Below are 20,374 nucleotides of genomic sequence, written 5' to 3'. Positions count from 1 at the left end.
ACCCACGGTTGCATTATCCAGACCATCCCGCCAGAAAGAATATAACAGAATTCTGTGCTATTTTTATTTTTGTGTAACATAAAATATTTTATACATAAGAATTTTAAGTGTAATGGTCCCCAAAGAGATGCAAATTTCTGAAATTTGGGAGTTCAGTTTCTATATTATGAATCTATAAATCAGAAATATATCTTTATATTATTTATTAAAAAAAAGTCATTTCACAGGGGACAGTGAATGAAGATCCCTACACCATCCAAGTCTTTATCAATTTCTGTAGCTGAAAAAAAAAATCATCCCTGGAGAGGGTACCTAGTTATGAGCAGCTTGGTGCTTAGCAAGACTGCTATTCAGAGGACAGATACAAGATGCATGACTGGACCCATGATTTTCTCTTTCTTTCTTTCTTTCTTTCTTTCTTTCTTTCTTTCTTTCTTTCTTTCTTTCTTTCTTTCTTTCTTTCTTTCTTTCTTTCTTTCTTTCTTTCTTTCTTTCTTTCTTTCTTTCTTTCTTTCTTTCTTTCTTTCTTTCTTTCTTTCTTTCTTTCTTTCTTTCTTTCTTTCTTTCTTTCTTTCTCTCTCTCTCTCTTTCTCTCTTTCTCTCTTTCTCTCTTTCTTTCTCTCATTCTCTCTTTCTCTCTCTCTTTCTCTCTTTCTTTCTCTCTCTCTTCCTCTCTCTCTTTCTCTCTTTTTTCTCTCTTTCTCTCTTTCTCCCTTCCTTCCTTTTCTTCCTTCCTTTCTTAATTTGTCCTTTGCCAATATGGCCCTTGAGAACCCAAAGTTATTTCCATGTAATATGACAAGTGATTAGAGTAGCATCTTAGCCAATGAGTTTGTCAAAAAAGACTGAAATTCACAGAATAATTGGAACATGAAGCACAGGAAAGAAAATTGGATGAGAAGGCAGGAAATCTAGACTGTGGTCAGGTCGCTTCGTAGCTGTGGAACTTGGGACAAGTCGGGAAAATCTCTCTGTGTCTCTGGTTCCTTACAAAGGGATGTAAGACCAATGCCCTACTTCCCCATCATGGATTTTTATGATGAACAAACTATACTGAGGTGAACATACCTGCTTTGGGGGTTTTTAATTATAGAAGGAATTTTTTGAAGGCAAAGCATAGCACAGATAATGTGGCATAGTGAATGGACCTGATGGGAGTTAGCTTTGTGGCCCTGGGAAAGTCACTTAACTTGCTTGTACCCTTGGTGCTCCCCAGGCCTAATCTTGGTATTGTGGATAGTCAATCATTTCAGCTATGTCCAACTCTTTGTGACCCCTTTCTTGGCAAAGATACTGGAGTAGTTTGCCATTTTCTTTTCTAGCTCATTTTATAGATGTGTAAATTAAGGCAAACCAGGCAAAGTGACTTGCCCAGGGTCACTTAGCTAGTAAATGTCTAATCTAAGGACAAATCTTCTTAGTCATAACTTCTACCTTCTAGATCTTACTGATAGTAGAATGTGGTCTAGACTCTGTGGGGAGCTGTCCCTGCTTTGGCTCCATTGCCCTCAGTTCTCATAGAAATGTTGTCTCATTTGATCCTCACAATAATCCTGTGAGGAGGTGCTACTATTAGCCCCATTTCATGAATGAGGAAAGTAAGGCTGAGAGAGTTTAAATGACTTGGACAGAGTCACACAGTTAGGAAATGTCTGAAGCAATTTGATCTTGGATTTTCCTGACTCATCCAGTGTGCTACCCAGCTACAATATGCAAATATGCAGGCTTGGCCAAAATCTTTGGTTTATCCAGAGTGCTGATATATAACCCAGCAAACTTTCCTGTTCCAGTTTTGGATCAAAACCATTGCTACATGTTGACACATCCAGCATCCAGACATTCATTCTATAGCACTCTGGTCCCTGTCCTCATTGCTGGGGCTGAAAGCTGCTCCCTACTAAAACACTGTATGGACCCAGTAAATTCTGATTTGAACAAATGGCTATTTTGTGATCTCCCTTCTTTTTCCTTTCCTTTCTTTAGTTTTGTTTTCTTTCTTCCTTTCCTTCTTCCCTTTATTTCTTCCTTTCTTTCTCTCTCCTTTCTTTTTCTTTCTTTTTTCTTTCTTTCTCTCCTTCATTTCTTTCTCCCCCTCTTCCTATTCTTCCTATCTTTTTTTAAGGAAAACTCATTTTTATTAGAAAGGTTATGAAAAAAACTTATTCTGTAGTGCAAATGTGGGAATCTTTCTATTAACTTCAGGGGTGTTTTGAAGACATCTGTAAAATCTTCCATTTTCCTTGGTAAAATTGGCCAGCTCCTGGCTTCTGAAGGATGTGTTATATAATTTGCTCTCTGGGTCACATCTGGAAAATGAACATACAGTTACACGCAGAGCTGAAATTTGCACTGATCTGCCTGACAAGACAAAAAAAAATATACCCAACCAAAAAACAAAACCATACCCTTGTCACACAGAAGTTAATGAAACCAGTATGCCTCTGTTCCCTCTGACTGCCTGCCCTTCCCTCCTCCACTCCCCATCCCATCCCATCCCATCCCCACCATTTAAGAGGTAGTGAAAAAAAAAAAAAACCAAAAAACTTGGGCTTTGGAATCAAGGAGCATCAGCCAATCCTGGCTTTGCCATTAAAACCTCAGTGACTCTGAGACCATCTTCACCTCTAGGGGGTCATTTTCCTCATTCATAAAACGAGTCAATGGGATCACATGATTCTAAAAGCCCCCTCTCTCTGCAATTCATATGGTCTCTGTGCTCTTTTTAAGCTAAAATTAAAATGGATCATTCTATTTACTCAAATTAGAGGTTTTATAGTTTAAAAATCATTTTAACTGGTCTGACAGCCAAGAAGACCTTTGGCACTTCCAAACTTTGTGACTCTAACTTCTCTGTCCTCTAGGCATCCATCTTTCTGAGACTACAAGTTGCAACTGCATTGGTACAGGGAGTTTCCTCACCCAGGAGCGCCCTATACCAGTTAAATTACAGGTTTAGTCCCAATCCCTATTTTGTTATCATGCTACAAGCATCAAAGAACAAAGACAGGGTACAATCATACTAATAATCTGAGATTACATATGAGGATGGGAGTGACACACTCTGGAAAAGGAAAATAGAAAAAGCAAATGTAACCTGTCATTTACTACCCACATGACCTTGGGCAAATCCGTTTATCTGAGTCTTAGTTTCCTCATCAGGAGCTTGGACTCAGTAGGTCCTAAAGTTCCCTCTAGCTCTAGAGCTAGGATTCTGTAATTCCAAGGTATTCCACAACCCTGGGCTGTTCCTTTAACTGGGCCTCAATTGCCTGTTCTGTAGAGATGGGATTGGACTAGATGTATTTTGAGGTCTCTTCTGTTTCCAGATCTGATATCCTATGATCCTCTGAACTAATTTCTGTTCTTGTAAAATGTAAGGTCTACACATAACTTGGAGGTCACAAGACAGTTGGCGTAGAACTCTTGTGGACAATAGGAAATAAACCAGGAGAGCTAAGAAAGTAGAGAAAGTATATTAAGAAGGTGGTGCTAGGAGAAAAAACTCCCATTCCAATATGGAGGACACTTTGTATTTTCTCAGACCTCAAAATGGAGGGAGATACTGCACAGGTCGCAGAATGAAGTTTAAATCCTGCAACACTGAACCATGCCCTCATCAGAGGAGAGATTTCCGGGATGAGCAATGTGCCCATTTTGATGGAAAGCATTTCAACATCAATGGCCTCCTTCCTAATGTGCGCTGGGTTCCAAAATACAGTGGAAGTAAGTAGAGCAGGAAACTGGTTTCCATAGTAAGTAACCCCTGGGACAAGGCATGACATCCCCCTCTTTTCCTATTTCTCTTTCTTAGTTTTAATGAAAGACCGGTGCAAGCTGTTCTGTAGGGTAGCAGGAAATACAGCCTACTATCAGCTCCGAGACCGGGTGGTAGACGGCACTCCCTGTGGACAAGACACCAATGATATCTGTGTTCAAGGACTTTGTAGGGTGAGTACAGTAATTCATTTCCTTCAGAGGACTGGCATAGTGCCAGACAGTAGCTGAATGCAGCCTCCAAACAATGGAAACATGGCCTGAAGACCTTGGCTGATGGCAGAAAATCCCCTCTGTGTTCTGCCACAGCTGTCTTTCATGGAAATAGAATTCCCCTTGCATGTGCCCTCCCTTGCCTCCTCCTTCCTGAGCATGGTTCCTATACCTAGGGATAGCATGCAAAGCCGCTCATACGTTGGCTAGTCCTACTTGGAGCCAGAGGTAGAGTTGGACAAATAAGGCATCCACAGTCCAGATGCACACCCTGGGAGAACTCTGCCATTGGCTCATTCCCCAGTACTGTGCCTTTCTCTGGAGGTGGTTGAGTGTCCTTGTATAGCTAGCCCTCCCTCTTGGAAATCTCGGGGTATGGTTAGTGATGAAATACTCTCAGTGTATCTGATAAGCTGTTCAATGATTATAAAGGCTAATTGTTGGACTCCAGAATGGGTGGTGAGAAGGAAGAAGCAGGATGTCTAAGTGATGGAAGCAACATATCCTCTCCTAAAGGATTTTCCCTTCTAAAATTTTTAAATGAAGAATAACATTCTGATCCACCCTATCCTTCAATAGCCTCTTGCCCAATGGATCCCTCCCTAGGACACATGGGGCCCTCTTAAACTGTGGTGACCTTCAAGTGGATTGGGTCGGGTCTGAAAGACCCATGATCCTCTTTGGCTCTATATTGTCCTCAAATCACCATGCTACATTACTTCTCCCATTAGCCTGCCCATTTGATCACTCTGTACTTATGCTGTCTAATCACTGAGCAGCTGATGTAAGAGAAAAGACCCAGAGAGACTTGCCAGAGAAAATGAGGAAGGTGGCCTCTAGCACCAAATGAGGCGGACTCCTTCTGACATATTTATAGGACAGCATGTACGAGAGTCACCAGAGACAAGTGGGGATGGTCTGCAATCTGTATCATTGGAGGGAAAACCAAGATAGGAGATAAAATCAGTTTTTCCTTAATATTGAGGAAATTAGGAGAAAACAGTGGATTTTAATTTATCCCTTATTTATTCAATTCAGTACAATACAATTAAACATTTATATAGCACTTACTGTATTCAAGGCTGGGTGCTAGGGATATGAAGACAAAAAGCAAAACAGTTCATAGACTTAAGAGGAAGTTTATATTTTATTGGGTGGAGGAGTTTCAAAGGATAGGGAATATCAAATGTAAAATCAGAAAAAAGCCCTCATATAGGAGAAGATACATGTTAGTAATAATAGCAAGAGAAGCAGTTTAGTGACATAGTGGATAGAGAGCCCCGCCTGGAAACATGAGGTTCTGGTTTCAAATGTGGCTTCAGACACTTTCTAGCTTTGTGACCCTGGGCTTCACCCCAATTGCCTAGCCTTTACAGCTCTTTTCCCTTGGAACTGATATTTAGTATCAATTCTAAGACAAGGTAAGGGTTTATTTATTTTTTAAAGATACAAAGTAATGATACTTAGTATTGATGCTAAGACAGAAGATAAGAGGTTTTTAAAATTATTAATATCTAGCATTTGTTTATTTGAAATTTTACAGCATTTATAATCCCTTTAAGGTTTACAAAGCTCCTTTTAAAATTACTTAATTAGCTAATTGATTAATTTAGAATATTTTTCTATGGTTATCTGATTCATTTTTCTCTCCCTCCTCTCTCCCAAAGCTGGCAAGCAATTCCACTGGATTATACATGTATTATTGCTCAAAACCTATTTCCATATTATTAATATTTGTATTATGAGTGATCTTTTAAAACCCAAATGCCCAATCATATACCCATATAAAGAAGTGATAAATCATTTGTTTTTCTTCTGCATTTCCACTCCCACAGTTCTTTCTCTGGGTGTGAATAGTGTTCTTTCTCATAAGTCCTTCTAGATTGTCCTGGATCTTTGCATTGCTGTTAGTAGCAAAGTCAATTACATTTTATTGTGTCAAAATGTACAAAGCTTTTTTTAAAAGGAATGTTTCTATATTTATTTTTTTCCCTCAATTACATGTAAAAACAGCAAAGCAGTTTGAAAATTCATTTTTATCCTCCCAACTACCCTGGGAAATAGTTGCTATTATTTCCTTCCATTTTACAAATGAAGAAACTGAGGAAGTCAGAGTTGAAGTAACTTGCTCAGGGTCATACAGTTAGAAGGTGCCTCAGATGGGTCTTGAACTTGAATCTTCCCACTCTCTAAAGGTCTAGCACTTCATCCACTGAACCATCTAAGCTGAGCTTTGAAGAAAGATGAGTTTGTGAGAAGGGAGGGAGGAGGAGGGCATTCCATACATGAGGGACTATCTGAACACAGGTGTAAAGGTAGGAGATGATCTGTCATGTGTAGAAGACACGGGGCAGGTCAGTTTGACAGGAATGGAGAGTGGGTGAAAGGAGTAAGAGGTTATCAGACTAAATCTACACTTCGTTATCTTTCAGTTTCATCCTCACTGTTCATCCAAATGTTTTCTCTCTTAAAGCAAGCTGGATGTGATCATGTGTTAAACTCAAAGGCGAGAAGAGATAAATGTGGGGTTTGCGGTGGCGATAACTCTTCGTGCAAAACCGTGGCAGGAACGTTTAATACAGTGCATTATGGTAAGAATCTGTCTTTTAATACCATGAGAAGGAAAATTCCAAAGTTAAGCATTTTTAACCATATGTAATGTGAAAAGCATTAATGCCAAGTGTGAAATCAGCCAGATGATGCTCTTGACATCATCTGGTTGTAAAAACCTACTGCTCAAAGGGAATTTGGCTTGTGGGTTCAAATTCTGACTCCTCTTTCTTTGCTAGGAAATATATTTTCTTCTTTGTTCAAAGGGAACAAATTACTCAGGATGCTCCTAAATGATATTTATTTATTTATTATTTAATTTTTTTTTTTTAGGTTACAACACTGTGGTCCGGATCCCAGTGGGTGCTACCAATATTGATGTACGACAACACAGCTTCTCAGGGAAGGCAGAAGATGACAACTACCTAGGTGAGATGAGCAGGTGGTAGGTCTCTCTGGGGCTATACTTCTGTTCTTGTTTATGGGAACAATGAGAAATCTTTTGGGGGTGGTTTGAATAGGCCTTCGGAGACCATACAGAGGGTGGGGTGACCATTTCAATGAAGAAGATGTCCTTTTAAATTTAGAATTATTTTCCCTAATAAGTATTTGCAGCTTATATGTTATAATATATGGTAGCTATACAAATTTATTTTCACACCATTCATGATTGGTAGTACAAAATTAAAAAACCAAACAATAAAGCTGACTATAACCCCATGATTATTTTTTAATGTGCTTTTAATGGGTGTTCAGAGGGAATTCATTATTCCCATTAGATGTTTGGGTTTTTATTAACCTTCTGAGTTGGTTCAGCCACTTAATAGAATTATAGTGATAAGTGAGGAAACTGAGGCACAGTGAGGGCCCTGGCAAATAATGAGTAGGAAAATCAGAGCTATGATACAAATTTTCACTAACTCCGGTCTCCTATTCTTTCTGCGTAAAGGTCATTTCTGTGCTTAACTATTAAAATCATATCTGGATCTGAGTGAGTATCCAAGGCTGGATCAGAAAGATCTGGGAATGTTTAGTCTGGAGAAGAGAAGACTCAGGGGACTCATGATGGCTATCTTCAAGTATTTGAAAGGCTGTCACTCACAGGAGGCATTAAACTTGGCCTCTTTGTTCTCAGAGGGAAGAATTTGGCATAATGGGTAGAAGTTGTAAAGGGGGCAAGTTTAGATTTGAAGCACGGAAGAGTTTCCTAATGATTAGGGTGATCTCAAAGTGGAATGGACTGTTTCAGAAGTTTCCACTAAAGGATTTCCTCCTCTTCGGGGTCTTTGAACATAGACTATGGGGTCTCATGTCAAGTATGGCATAAAGAGAATTATTTTTTTTAACTTATATTGATTGGATTGGGCAGCCTCTAGTTATGCATTCTGACTCCAAGATCCTCTGGCTCTCTGAATTGAAATGATCCAGTGTAATTATTGTTCCTTTTTAAACCCTTACCTTCTGCCTTAGAACTAATGCTATGTACCGCAAAAGAGTAGTAAGGGCTAAGCAATGGGGGTTAAGTGACCTGCCCGGGGTCACACAGCTAGGAAGTGTCTGAGGAAAGATTTGAACTTAGGACCTCCCATCTCTAGGCCTGGCTCTCAGTCCACTGAACTACCTCAATGTAATTATTATTTTTTTATTTTTTATAAAACCCTTGCCTTCCATCTTGGAATCAATACTTTGTATTGGTTCCAAGGCAGAAGAGTGGTAAGGGCTAGGCAATAGGGGTCAAGTGACTTGCCCAGGGTCACACAGCTGGGAAGTGTCTGAGGCCAGATTTGAACCTGGGACCTCCCGTCTCTAGGTCTGGCTCTTAATCCACTGAGCTAACTCAAAGTAATTATTTTTAAAGGTTCACTCAGACCTCAAACCAACCATGAAAATGCTGAGCCTGAGGTGTTCCCAGAGCTAAAAGATGTTGGCAATGATGGCCAGGAAGTGACTTTAAATGGAAATTAATCCATGCTACTTTTTTCTATTCTGGCCATTTAAAAAATATGTTTGTTTATTGTGTGTGTATCTGTGTGTGAGGCAGCATTTTACACACTAGCTGCTGCAGCTTCAAGATTGTGCCTTCATGTATTAACACGTGGCTGCATGGCTTTGCAGTGGAGTCAGAGCAGAGGGATTCCTTAGGTGAGACGGGATTCCCTGTACCGTCTACAATTATACACTTCATTTCTTTCGTTAACCAGGTACCTAGACTGAGATTGGGGCCACAGGCAGATCACTCTTTAGATTCCAGCGAATCAGCTTGGCAGGTTGACCTAGGCTGCATTTGAGGGCAAGATGGAGACGGGGACTATGACTGAATTAGATCTAAGACTAGTTGAATGGCTCAGCCCAACTACGGTGTAATGTGAACTTGGAGGGAGATTTGTCAGCAAGGTGGCGGAGATCTGTCCTTGGTCCTATTCCTCTGAACATTTTTATCGTGATCTGAATTAAGCCATAAAAAGCACACTTGTTCTATTCGCAGCTAACCTGGCTCCTAGCCTACCTTCCCAGTCTCATTGTCTATAATTGCCCTTCATACTCTCAACAGGCCATCCAAACGGGGGTCTTGCTCTGTATTCCATCTTCTATCTTTGTACCTTTGGCCATGCCTGGAATGCACTTCTTCCTTGACTCTGCCTTCACTGTGATAATGGATAGAATATTGGACCTAGACTCAGCCAAACCTGAGCTCAGTCTGGCCTCAGGTACTTTGCTCTTTGACTCTGGGCAAGTGATTTAACTTGTTTGCCTCAGTTTTCCTCATTGCTAAATGGAGAAAATGATAGTGACTGACTCCTAGGAGAGGTGGTTGGAGCCAGTTCAAAGCGGTTCTTTGAAAGTCTGTTATTAAATTTTCAATGTTAGCGTTTTCACTTCAGAAATTGGCAAATACTACAAGTCAAGGCTTAATTTATTGTTCTGTTGATCTTCTAAATTGCAGAAAATGACAGAAACTGTTCAGAGTTCAGAATAAACTTACAGTTGTGCTGTACATACATTTTTTTCTGAAAGAGCTGGTTGTTAAACATTTATCATCTCATTCCCAGGGATTGTGCGGATAAAATGAGCTATTTGCAAAGGGCTTTCCCAACCTTAAAGCTCTATATAAGTTTTAGTAATAATGACATTCTCTGATGGCCTTCCAAGTTTAGCTAATCCTCTCCTACATGAGACTTGTTATGATCATTCCAGGTCCAAGTACTTCCCCCTAAAATTGTAATGCATGGGTTATAATTCTGTATGTTTTATTAGAATTTTAACGTTTAGGGGGCAGCTGGGTGGCTCAGTGGATTGAGAGTCAGGCCTAGAGATGGGAGGTCCTAGGTTCAAATCTGGCCTCAGACACTTCCCAGCTGTGTGACCCTGGGCAAGTCACTTGACCCCCATTGCCTAGCCCTTACTACTCTTCTGCCTTGGAGCCAATACACAGTATTGACTCCAAGATAGAAGATAAGGGTTTAAAAAAAATAAGAAGAATTTTAATGTTTATACCGTAATTGTGGTCATTATTATTACCTTGTAACTTTTATTATAATATGTTTGTATAGATTACAGATTCTCTCCCCTATAGAAACATAAACTCCCTGAGGAGGGTCTTTTTCATTTGTCTGTATCACCTCCAGTGTCTAACACAATAATTGGCATAAAATAGATTCTTACTAAACATTTGTTGAAGGGGCAGCTGGGTGGATCAGTGGATTGGGAACCAAGCTTAGAGACGGGAGATCCTGGGTTCAAATTTTGCTTCATATATTGCCTCGCTGTATGACCCTGGGCAAGTCACTTAATCCTAATTGCCTCTTCTGCTTTGAAACTAAGACACTGTATTGATTCTAAAACCAGTTGTAGGGTTTTTTTTAATGCCTATTGATTAATTGATGGTATTAAATTGAGGATGACAGCTTTCCCCATTGGAGGACAGATGGAATCCAGTAAAATTTCAATGGATTGGATCCAATAAAGGAAACTTTCATAGAGATGAGTATAAAAGACCTAGACATATTTAAAAAATCAATTTCATAAGTACAAAGTGAGAAAGACCTGATGGTTTTAATGGGCTGCAAACTTAATATGAGTCAATAAGGTAACCAGACAGCCAAAAAAAGCTAATGACATTGTTGGATGCTTTAATGGAGACATAATGTCTAGAATAAAGGAGACAATGATTCTGCTCTGATTCTTTACTGGCCAAGTCACATTTGGAGTCACTGTGTCTCGGGCCTGGATGCCACTCTTGGGTCGAGCTAGAGAGTGTTGAGAAGATTGCAACCAGGGAAAGTGAAGCGATACTAGAGAACCTGCCAAACTCAAATGCAGTTGAAGGAACTGAGATATTTGTTTAGTCTAGAATGGGGAAGATTTGATCACAGTTGTCCTGTTATGTAGCAAAAGGGAATTTTATTCTTTGCCCGTAGCACCCATGAGTGGAATTTGCTTGATATAGGGAAAACAGCCTTTTTTTTTTAACCCATATCTTCTGTCTTAGAATCGATACTGGATATTGGTTCCAAGGCCATACAGTGAGGACTAGGCAGTGGAGGTTAAGTGACTTGCTCAGGATCACACAACACAGCTAGGAGGTGTCTGAATCCAGATTTGAATGCAGTGCCTTTTGTCTCTACACCTGACTCTCAATCCACTGAGCCACCTAGTTATCCCTCATGGAAGTTGTTCTTGACAAAAAAACATTCCAATGTGGAACTGGCTACCTGGAGAAATTGTGAGTTTCCTGACATGTAGGTATTTAAGTAGGGGCTGAAAGACCACTTATTGGAAGCCATGTGGAGGCACATTTAGTCAGATGACGGTTGGCATAGACGATCTTTGCGTTCTCTTCCAGTTCTTTGGTTCTTGAGTTCTGTGGAATGCATATCCGTTGTCTCAGTTACTTAGAATTCTTTTTTGCTAAATATGGTTTAATATTTCTTCAATGACGCTGACACATTGGCATATTTGGGGATTCTGTGGTGCATCAGGGTCATCATTCAGATTTATCCATTCATGGTGACATGCTTTACAATTCTAAAAGGGATGTAAAATCATGTGGTGGAGATGATGTTGGGTTCTTGAAGACCGTGCCAATAGAGCACAAGCTCTGACAGACCCAACATAATTTGGAAAGGCTTCAACCACTGGCTTTTCCACCAGTCTTCTCCCCACCTTTCTTCTTTCTAGCGTGGTATCTTTCTTGTTACTCTATGAGAGCGTGCCATCTTTTGATGGACAATGTATATCAGATAGATCTAGTTCTCCCAACTGCACCATTCTGCCTACACTTCAGATCTGCGATGGAAATGGCATTGACTATGTGTGTCGCTGGTGACTAAAGCTTTCACTTGTAAAGTGGCTATTTGGGAATGCTCTATTTGGTGGGAGGGGTCAGCACACTTGGTATATGGTTACATCACATCCTATACTAATAAATCAGGGAGTCATGGAGGCAAAAATAGGAGCGAGAAGAGTTTGGCAGAAGTCAGTACAGGGAGAATGGTCAGGGAATGGGGCTTGGACCTTGTAAGGAGTGAGGTATACCTAGTGGCTAAGCAGCTACTTGCTCCCTAGTTGGTCAGTGTTCTGATTCCAAAAGAAATACGGGCAAGAGAGCTGACCTTTTGTATACAAATTACTCAGCTTGAATATAGAAAAATGTCTTACATGACTGCACATGTGAAATCTGTATCAGATTGCTTACTTTGTCAGGGAAGTGGGAGGGAGGATGGAAGAGAATTTGGAGCCCCAAATTTAAAAATGAATGTTAAAATTGTTTTTACATGCCATTGGAGAAAAAATATTATTAAACATAAATAAAATTACTCAGTATATTCTGCGTTTATCCTGTATAAAAGAATGACAAGAAAGAGAGGGGGGAGGAAAAAGACTTATTAAGCACCTACTATGCGCCAGGCATTGGGCTAAGTGCTTTACATATATTACCTCATGATGTTCACAATAACCCCGTGAGGTAGGTGTTGTCATGCCCATTTTGCATTTGAGAAAACTGAAGCAGAGGATGAAATGATTTGTTCCGGTTTACTCAGCTAGTAAGCATCTGAGACTAGATTCATGATCAGGTCTTCCTAACTCAAGGCCTGCTGCTCTGTCCAGAACCAGGAGCCAAGGGATGGAGGTTCCCAGGGGGGTCCATGTCATGAAGTTTCCTAGTCATTTACAACTCTCCAGATATGGGACTGGAGCCCTCTGGAAGTGGGGATTTCTCCTTCTCTAGATACCTCCAAGCAAAGGCTGCATGCTCATTTGTCAAGGTTATTATAGAGGGATGTCTTCTCAGATTCAGATTGGACAAGATAGCCTCTAAAATCTCTTCCAACTCTGAGACTTTGCATTTATTTTGAGATTGGCAAAGAGCATCCATTATTTTTTTTCTTTAAATTAGGAACCTCAGATTTGTGACTCATACTACTGCCCAATAATGGATTAAGTCCCCCCTCCCGATCCCAGTTTGATGGTGAAATCCTGCATATATTACTGCTAGAATTTTCCATGAAAATCAATTGGCCCTACATGCAACCTGTATATGAATTAATTTCCTCCAAACTGAAAGCCATGTCAAAGAAAGCTATTTCTTTCTTCTTCTTTAAAAGAGGGATGGGGGCAGTGGGATTCTCTGCTATTCTTCTCTTTCCTTGAAAAATAATCTCCTTCCAACTGTGGCCTTGGTCCACCTTCAACTTAATTGACCAAGGTCAAGCCCCTGTATTCAGAGGAAGCAGCCAGATAACCTTTTATTCCTCATTGAAGGGTTCTTAATCTCCTTGTAAAGGATGAATGCAAATTTAAAGATTTGTCATCAGGGACAGGCGTTCTGTTATATGTGTATTGAAACTTTTATGAAAAATGGATATGATGGGAATGCCAGTGACAAGTGTGCCTCCTTTGATCTTGAGTCATACTTTTCCAAACGTGAGACTTGGAGCCAGTGAACCCCAGAGTGGTTATTTAACAATTGGAGAAGACTTTCACATTGACATTAGGCCCAGGATAGGTCAGTGTTTACCATTCTGTTCGAGGAAGGCTCAGTGAATGAACACGATGACTAATGTTTAATATGTCCTGAGTTGAGTCCGATTAAACACCCCCAACAAGGCTCGAGCTAGGATTTGTTCAGGTATTAGTTGCTAAGCAATAGGCTTCATTATTCCTCAAAGTTTGTGGTCAAAAGGCAGGCTCCTTTTGCATCGTTCTGGGGAGGGAAAGTTGTTGAGGAGAGAGCCTTTGTGTTGGCATCGGCATAGCTGTGATGGGTGAAATAGCGGAGAAACTAACTCCTACAGGAAATTAGCCTGTAATCACATTAGTTTGAAGTGGTGTGGCTTCAATGGGGCTGTTTTCAGGAAATCATTTGTTTCCTAAGGGGCTAAAGCAGAAGGTCTGGCTGTTAAAACTTTTGCATAACGCCTCAAAGGTGAGGGTTAAAGCAAAACCATCTCCCATCCTCACCCTCCACTCCCCAAAGTTGCTCCTACACAACCTTACTGAAGTTTCTCTTGGGTCTAACTTTCTATATATTTAATTCACAACTAATAACTATCTTCTGAGATAGTTAATTCACTTTTATCAGCATTCAGAATTACAGAATTTTAGAATTAGCATTTCAGAAGCCATCCTGGTACAGTGGGAAGATCATTGGTTCTGATGTTAGAGGAGCTGGGTTCCAGTCCTGACTGATATTTATTGCTATATGACCTCACCCATGAAGTTCCAAGTTCCCTGGGTCCCAACTTCCTCTTGTGTACAATGAAGGGATTGGAAAGTTATCTTGGAAGTCCATCTTTTAAATAAATGGACCAACTGCTTTGGAGCAAGAATCCACTCTGCAGACATATAGGACAAGTTGTTTATGCTTTGCATGAAGACCTCCAGTGAACAGAAACCCACCATTTCCTGTGGCAGCTAAGATTAAAAAGTCATCTCCCAGTTATCTAACAAACTGGGAAATAATAGGTTGCTGCAGCAAGCATCTATGATAGCTCCTTGCATCGATGAAGTGTAAGAGTTTATACCATAGCCAACAAGTCTTAGAACATTGCCCAAGGTTGCACAGCCAGTAACTGCCCAAAGAAGGCTTTGAGCCCGCATCTTCTTGACTCCAAATCCTGTACACTTTGCATTATATGTACCACACTGCCTCTGTTCACTCTGGTTTTTAGAATTCAGAGATGGGCATTAATAAATTTCTCAGCCATCCTGAATCTTTTCCCCCCTCCCCATTTTTTAAAAGTCTATATCACTAGATTCCTGTAATGTGACAAGTGCCCTGGGAAGTGGCCTTATTGTTTAAATTTTTGTTGTTCATTTTTATTGCTTTAGAACTAGTAACTATATTTTACATATATTTTATAACTTCAGTTGTGTGAATTCAAATACTACAACCATTTCCTATGAGCCATACGACATTCATCACAATCTACCTGTAGTTTCAATCGTAACACATCAATTTAGAAATAGATAAGACCTCAGGGATTGTCCAGCCCAGCTAGCCTTTTCATTGTACAAAGAAGGAAACTGAGACTCATGTTATTCAATGATTTTCCCCAAGGTCACAAAGGTAATAAGTATTAGAGGCATGTTCCAAGTACCACAAAGAAAGGCAAAAACCACTAATTACCTATAATTTATCCTGTTTGTAGCTTGTTTGTCCAGAGTTGCTTACATGTTGTTCCCCCATTAGACTGTGAGCTCTTTGAGACCCAGGACTCTCTTTCTTTCCTTTGTATCCCCAATATAATGCCTGGCAAATAGTAGGCACTTAATAAGTGTTAACTGACTTGAATTGCATATTGTAGGCTCTGGACCAATATTTTTGTTAGACTTATTGATTGACTGACAATAGATTTCCTATCCTCAAGGAGCTCCCATTCATTTATAGTACACTGAAGCCAGTGTCTTAAAACTCAGGAACAAATGGATGAATGTATGAATGAAAAAAGCATTTATTATTTTCTGTATTCCATACACTATACAAAGTGCTAGGATTACATCTAGGAAAACTGAGGTAGTTCCTGGTCTCAAATAACTCACACTCTGATTGTGAGAGATAAGACATTAAAGAAATGGTGGAAAGATAGGTGGAAAGACCCTAGAATCATAAGGGTGCAGCAGTGATGCAGATGGCAAGACCCAGTATGACAGGGATTATGCTCCTTTTCATCTTTGTGTCTTTACTACATTAAAACATGCTAATTATATGTTAGCTGGATGCATTTAAGCATATATATTTCTCTCTTTAGTACTCCATAATCCTATATGTAGGTTTTCTATTTAAGAAGAATATTGAGAAAAGGAAGCCCATCTCCTGGAGATTTGTCAATGCTGGCGTACTCAGATGCATAAGAGGATCTTTCCTACCATTTCTGTTTGAGGTGTCCCCATTTCTGGTCACCCCCCCCCCAGTCAGGTCATTGAATCCTATGTCCTTCTTTCTAGCATTATCCAGCAGCCAAGGAGAATTCTTACTCAATGGAGACTTTGTCGTAACTATGTCCAAAAAGGAAATCAGAATCGGGAATGCTGTCATCGAGTATAGCGGCTCTGACAATGCAGTGGAGAGGATCAACTCAACAGATCGCATTGAACAAGAGATTTTGCTTCAGGTAAAGCTTTAGAGCCCAAGTCTTTTCTCTTCTGCCTTTTCTCTTTCTAGTAAAGATAGTATGCAGAAACGATCTGTCTTTTTTTGTGTGTCCACGCTTCAGGTCCTCTCAGTGGGTAATTTGTATAATCCCGATGTACGTTACACATTCAATATTCCAATTGAAGACAGCCCTCAGCACTTCTACTGGAACAGCTATGGGCCCTGGCAGGCATGCAGTAGACTCTGCCAAGGTATCTACTTGGAGGTTGGGTTTTGCTTTGTTTTCTGAATAGGTGGCTTTCTTGCAGTCTCTGGAGTTCTCTGTCCACCCACTGGACTCAAATCTCTATTTTCCATGTCCTCAATCATTTGAACCTGTGCTGAATAATTGAGAATGCCTCCTGCCTCACCAGCTCTGATAGGTTTGCATACACAGATGAGTCTATAAATAATCATCTTTGCTTCAGTACCTAAGTTTGCTTTTTTTCCCCACTCAGGGCCAGATGTTGAAGTCAGATTATCCGAATGAAGTCTTTCCCCCTGCTCCTTCTCCTTAGTAGATAATATAATGGATAACTTTTCCCTGGAATGAGAGTTGTTATTTTTTTTCTTTCCTTACTCAGGAGAACGGAAGAGGAAACCGGTCTGCACCAGAGAATCTGATCAGCTCACAGTTTCAGATCAAAGATGTGATCGGATTCCTCAGCCAGAGCCAGTCACGGAACCCTGTGGCACTGAGTGTGAATTAAGGTAAGGCTGTGAGTTGTTGTATTCATATTGCTATGGCTTTCGTATTTTCCTTTACTCTCAAATCCTTCTCTGTATTCTCAAGGAAAACAGTGGCTGCTATCGTTAGGTCTTTTGGAGCTGATTCTCCAAGTCCAGGGTTTCCATATTGTGAGGATGTCTTGCTCCTTCCTCCTTTGTCTATCATTGACAACACCAACCCAGCAGGCCAAGCATTTATTAAGAGCCTTTTATGGGCCAAGCACTGTGCTAGGCACTGGAGATACAAAAGCAAAATAAATTAGAGCATCTTCATTACTGTATTCAATAGCAGTGTGTCAAATCATAGAATCAGCAAATTTTGCACATCTGACTGTGTTGTTACTTGGTAGGGGGAAAGCTACAAGAAATTCAATTCATTCAAATAGTGGATAAAGGTCAGGAAGACTCTTCCTAGCAATGTAACCCTGGGCAAGTCACTTAACATTTCTGAGCCTTAATTTCCTCAGTGTGTAATGGAAAGTATAAAAGAACCTACCTCAGAGTATTACTATAAGTGATATTTCTTATGTAAACATTTTACAAAACATAATGTACCATATCTCTTCTTCCTCCTCTTCTTCCTCACCATGAAGACCTGGATTCAAAGCCTGTCTTCTGATATATAATGTTTGTATGACTTTGGGCCAGTCACTTAACTGCCATTCAGTTGACTTGATGACAGTCTATTTAAAGTGACTTTTTAAAGAGATAGTCCTGCAAAGGCATAGCCTGAACCCATTAGACAATGATATCTGTTCCTTAAGGGCATGGCCTGCTCCATTTTTGTCTTTATCTCCAAATCCTCACACATAGGAATACTTAATAAATACCTATAAATTTAATTTACTTGATTTTAGATTGTTTATATATTGGAATGATCAGGTATACCCCACATTCACCCATCATTGGAAATCTGGGAAACTGAGTCAAATGGTAGTCATTTGTTCATTCTGGGTTGTGTGTGATTGATGGAGCTTTGGGATTCTCAGCTTTATCCTCAGTGGTGAGGATTGGCAGGTTTTCCACTCTCTATGCATCAGTCTTTTGTCTCTTTGGGGAGAGAAGAAGGAGCTCTCAAGAGCCCTTCCTTGAGTTCCTCTCTATTATTTCATTGCCCATTTACAAATCTCTGGAATCAAACATAACTGGGGAATAGCAACTCCAGGAGTAAAAGTACATGATATGTTGGACATTCCCATTATAGAGCTGGAAAGGGTCAAGACAAGATAACAAAAAGAGCAGCCCTAAGCATGTATGAAAGATTTCAAGTGAAAATTAAGACTATCAAAAATAAATACTTCTTTCAGAGCCCTCTTTAACATCTGTAATGGGAGTGCCACTTTGGGGGTTGAGATGATGTCAGAGCTTGGATCTGTCATTTTTTCGTTCCCATTACTGATTGGAGCCATTTTTTTTCTCCCCATACCATCATCACTTAGCTTTAACAATATCAGCCTATGTTTGTTTGTTTTTTAAACCCATATCATCTGTCTTAGAATCAAATCTATGTATTGGTTTTAAGACAGAAGAGTGGCAAGGGCTAAGCAATGAGGGTAAAGTGAACTAATGTCTTAGAATCATTACTGTGATTTAGTTTTCAGGCAGAAAAGTGATATGGAATAGGCAACTGGGGTTAAGTGGCTTGCCCAGGATCACATAGTTAGGGAGTCTGAGGCCAGATTTGAACCTGGGACCTCCCGTCTCCAATCCTGACACTATCCACTGAGCCTCCTAACTGTGCTCTCCTCCCCCATCCCAGTCTATTTTTGTGTGTGGTTTGAAAAATTTTATGTAATTAATTAATTTAGAATATTTTCCCATGTTTACATGATTCATATTCTTTACCTCCCCTCTTCCCACCCCCTCTCATAGCTTACAAGCAAATCCACTGGATTATCCATGTGTCATTGATCAAGACCTATTTCCATAACGTTGATAATTGCACCAGGGTGATCATTTAGAGTGTACGTCCCCAGTCATATCCCCATCAACCCATGTGATGAAGCAGTTGTTTTTCTTCTGTGCTTCTGCTCCCACAGTTCTTTTTCTGGATGTGGATAGCATCTTTCTCATAAATCCCTCAGAATTGTCCTGGATCATTTCATTGCTACTACTAGAGAAGTCCATTACATTTGATTGTACCACAGTGTATTAGTCTCTGTGTAAGATGTTCTCCTAGTTCTGTTCCTCTTACTCTTCATCAATTCCTGGAGGTCTTTCCAGTTCACATGGAATTCCTCCAGTTTGTTATTCCTTTCAGCACAATAGTATTCCATCATCAATGCTTACTACAATTTGTTTAGCCATTCCCCAATCAAGGGACCCCCCCCCTCATTTTCCAATTTTTTGCCACCACAAAGAGCACATCAGCCTTTTTTTTTTGTAGGTGTCACCTTGAATAATTTTCCACCATCCCAGGGAAATTCACAAAAATCTAAAGAAAAAAAAAGAAAACCATGAAAAAGTAGCCCATCACTTTGCCACCTCTCCACTTGTTTCCCTGTTCATAAAATGGGGATAATAAAAGTACTGCCTTACAATGTAATGGGGAGGTGTAGAGAGTGAGATAATCTATGTAAAGCACTTTTTATATTTTAATTGCTTTGGGGTTCAGACTTTGAAATTAATCAGTGAAGCCAATGCAGAGTGGACAGTGTATCTTTTAATCCACAGTCCTAGAGGGCTGTCCAGGGCTGGTGCATGTTCACATAACTAGTTAGAGATAGATTGAGAAACCAGGTCTTTGTGACTCTGGCCTTCACCCATGTTCATCAGGAAGCAATGTGAAACTCCTGCTCATCTGAAACATTGATACTTTAAGGAACTTCCCCATAGTCTCAGAGCTACTGTGTCAGGGGCAAGACTCGAAAACAGGCCCACCTGACTCCAAGGCTAGACATCTTGACTCCTATGCTAGTCTTTTGATCTATATACATCATGTTGTTATTCTTTAGTTGTTTCACTTGTGTCTGACTCTTCATTACCCCATTTTTGGTTTTCTTAGCAGAGATACTAGACTGGTTTGCCATTTCCTTCTCCAGCTCATTTTACACATGAGGAAATTAAAGCCAATAGGACTGAATGACTTGTCCAAGGTCACACAGCTAGATAGTGTCTGAGGTCAGATTTGAATTCAGGAAACTATGTCTTCCTGACTCAGACTTGGCACAGTCTGCTCTGTTACCTAGCCGTCCTAGCTTATAAATCTTTATGCTGCTACTTTTTAGAAGAAAGAAGTAGTTGTAAAAAAATAAGAATTCATTCAAATAGTAGGTATTACAGCTAACTTGGAAGCAGGAAGATGTAGGCTTAAACCCTACTATAAATGCTAGATGAGTCACTTGAAATCTCTGAGCTCAGTATTTCCCCCTTACTAAGGAAGATAATAATAACAGTACCACTTGCTTAAGGTATTATTATGGCAAGAAGTACTAGCTGGAGCTGAGTGTAACTAGGCACAATCAAGGTGTGCTG

At 40.0% G+C, this 20,374-nt stretch overlaps 1 protein-coding gene across 1 annotated transcript in view; it reads left to right on the top strand.

The window, feature by feature from the left end:
* Nucleotides 1–20,374, top strand: part of ADAMTS9 (ADAM metallopeptidase with thrombospondin type 1 motif 9) — a 208,757-nt gene that overhangs the window by 72,842 nt on the left and 115,541 nt on the right. Inside the window, 7 exon segments of the mRNA XM_056804375.1 lie at nucleotides 3,542–3,723; nucleotides 3,812–3,948; nucleotides 6,461–6,578; nucleotides 6,871–6,966; nucleotides 15,985–16,151; nucleotides 16,254–16,383; nucleotides 16,756–16,882. Coding sequence (XP_056660353.1) covers nucleotides 3,542–3,723; nucleotides 3,812–3,948; nucleotides 6,461–6,578; nucleotides 6,871–6,966; nucleotides 15,985–16,151; nucleotides 16,254–16,383; nucleotides 16,756–16,882 — 957 coding nt within the window.

The sequence above is a fragment of the Monodelphis domestica genome, chromosome 7 (assembly GCF_027887165.1).
Source record: "Monodelphis domestica isolate mMonDom1 chromosome 7, mMonDom1.pri, whole genome shotgun sequence".
Classification (NCBI taxonomy): domain Eukaryota; kingdom Metazoa; phylum Chordata; class Mammalia; order Didelphimorphia; family Didelphidae; genus Monodelphis; species Monodelphis domestica.
The sequence above is the reverse complement of the archived record's forward strand: the minus strand, read 5'-3'. Positions and strand labels throughout refer to the sequence as shown.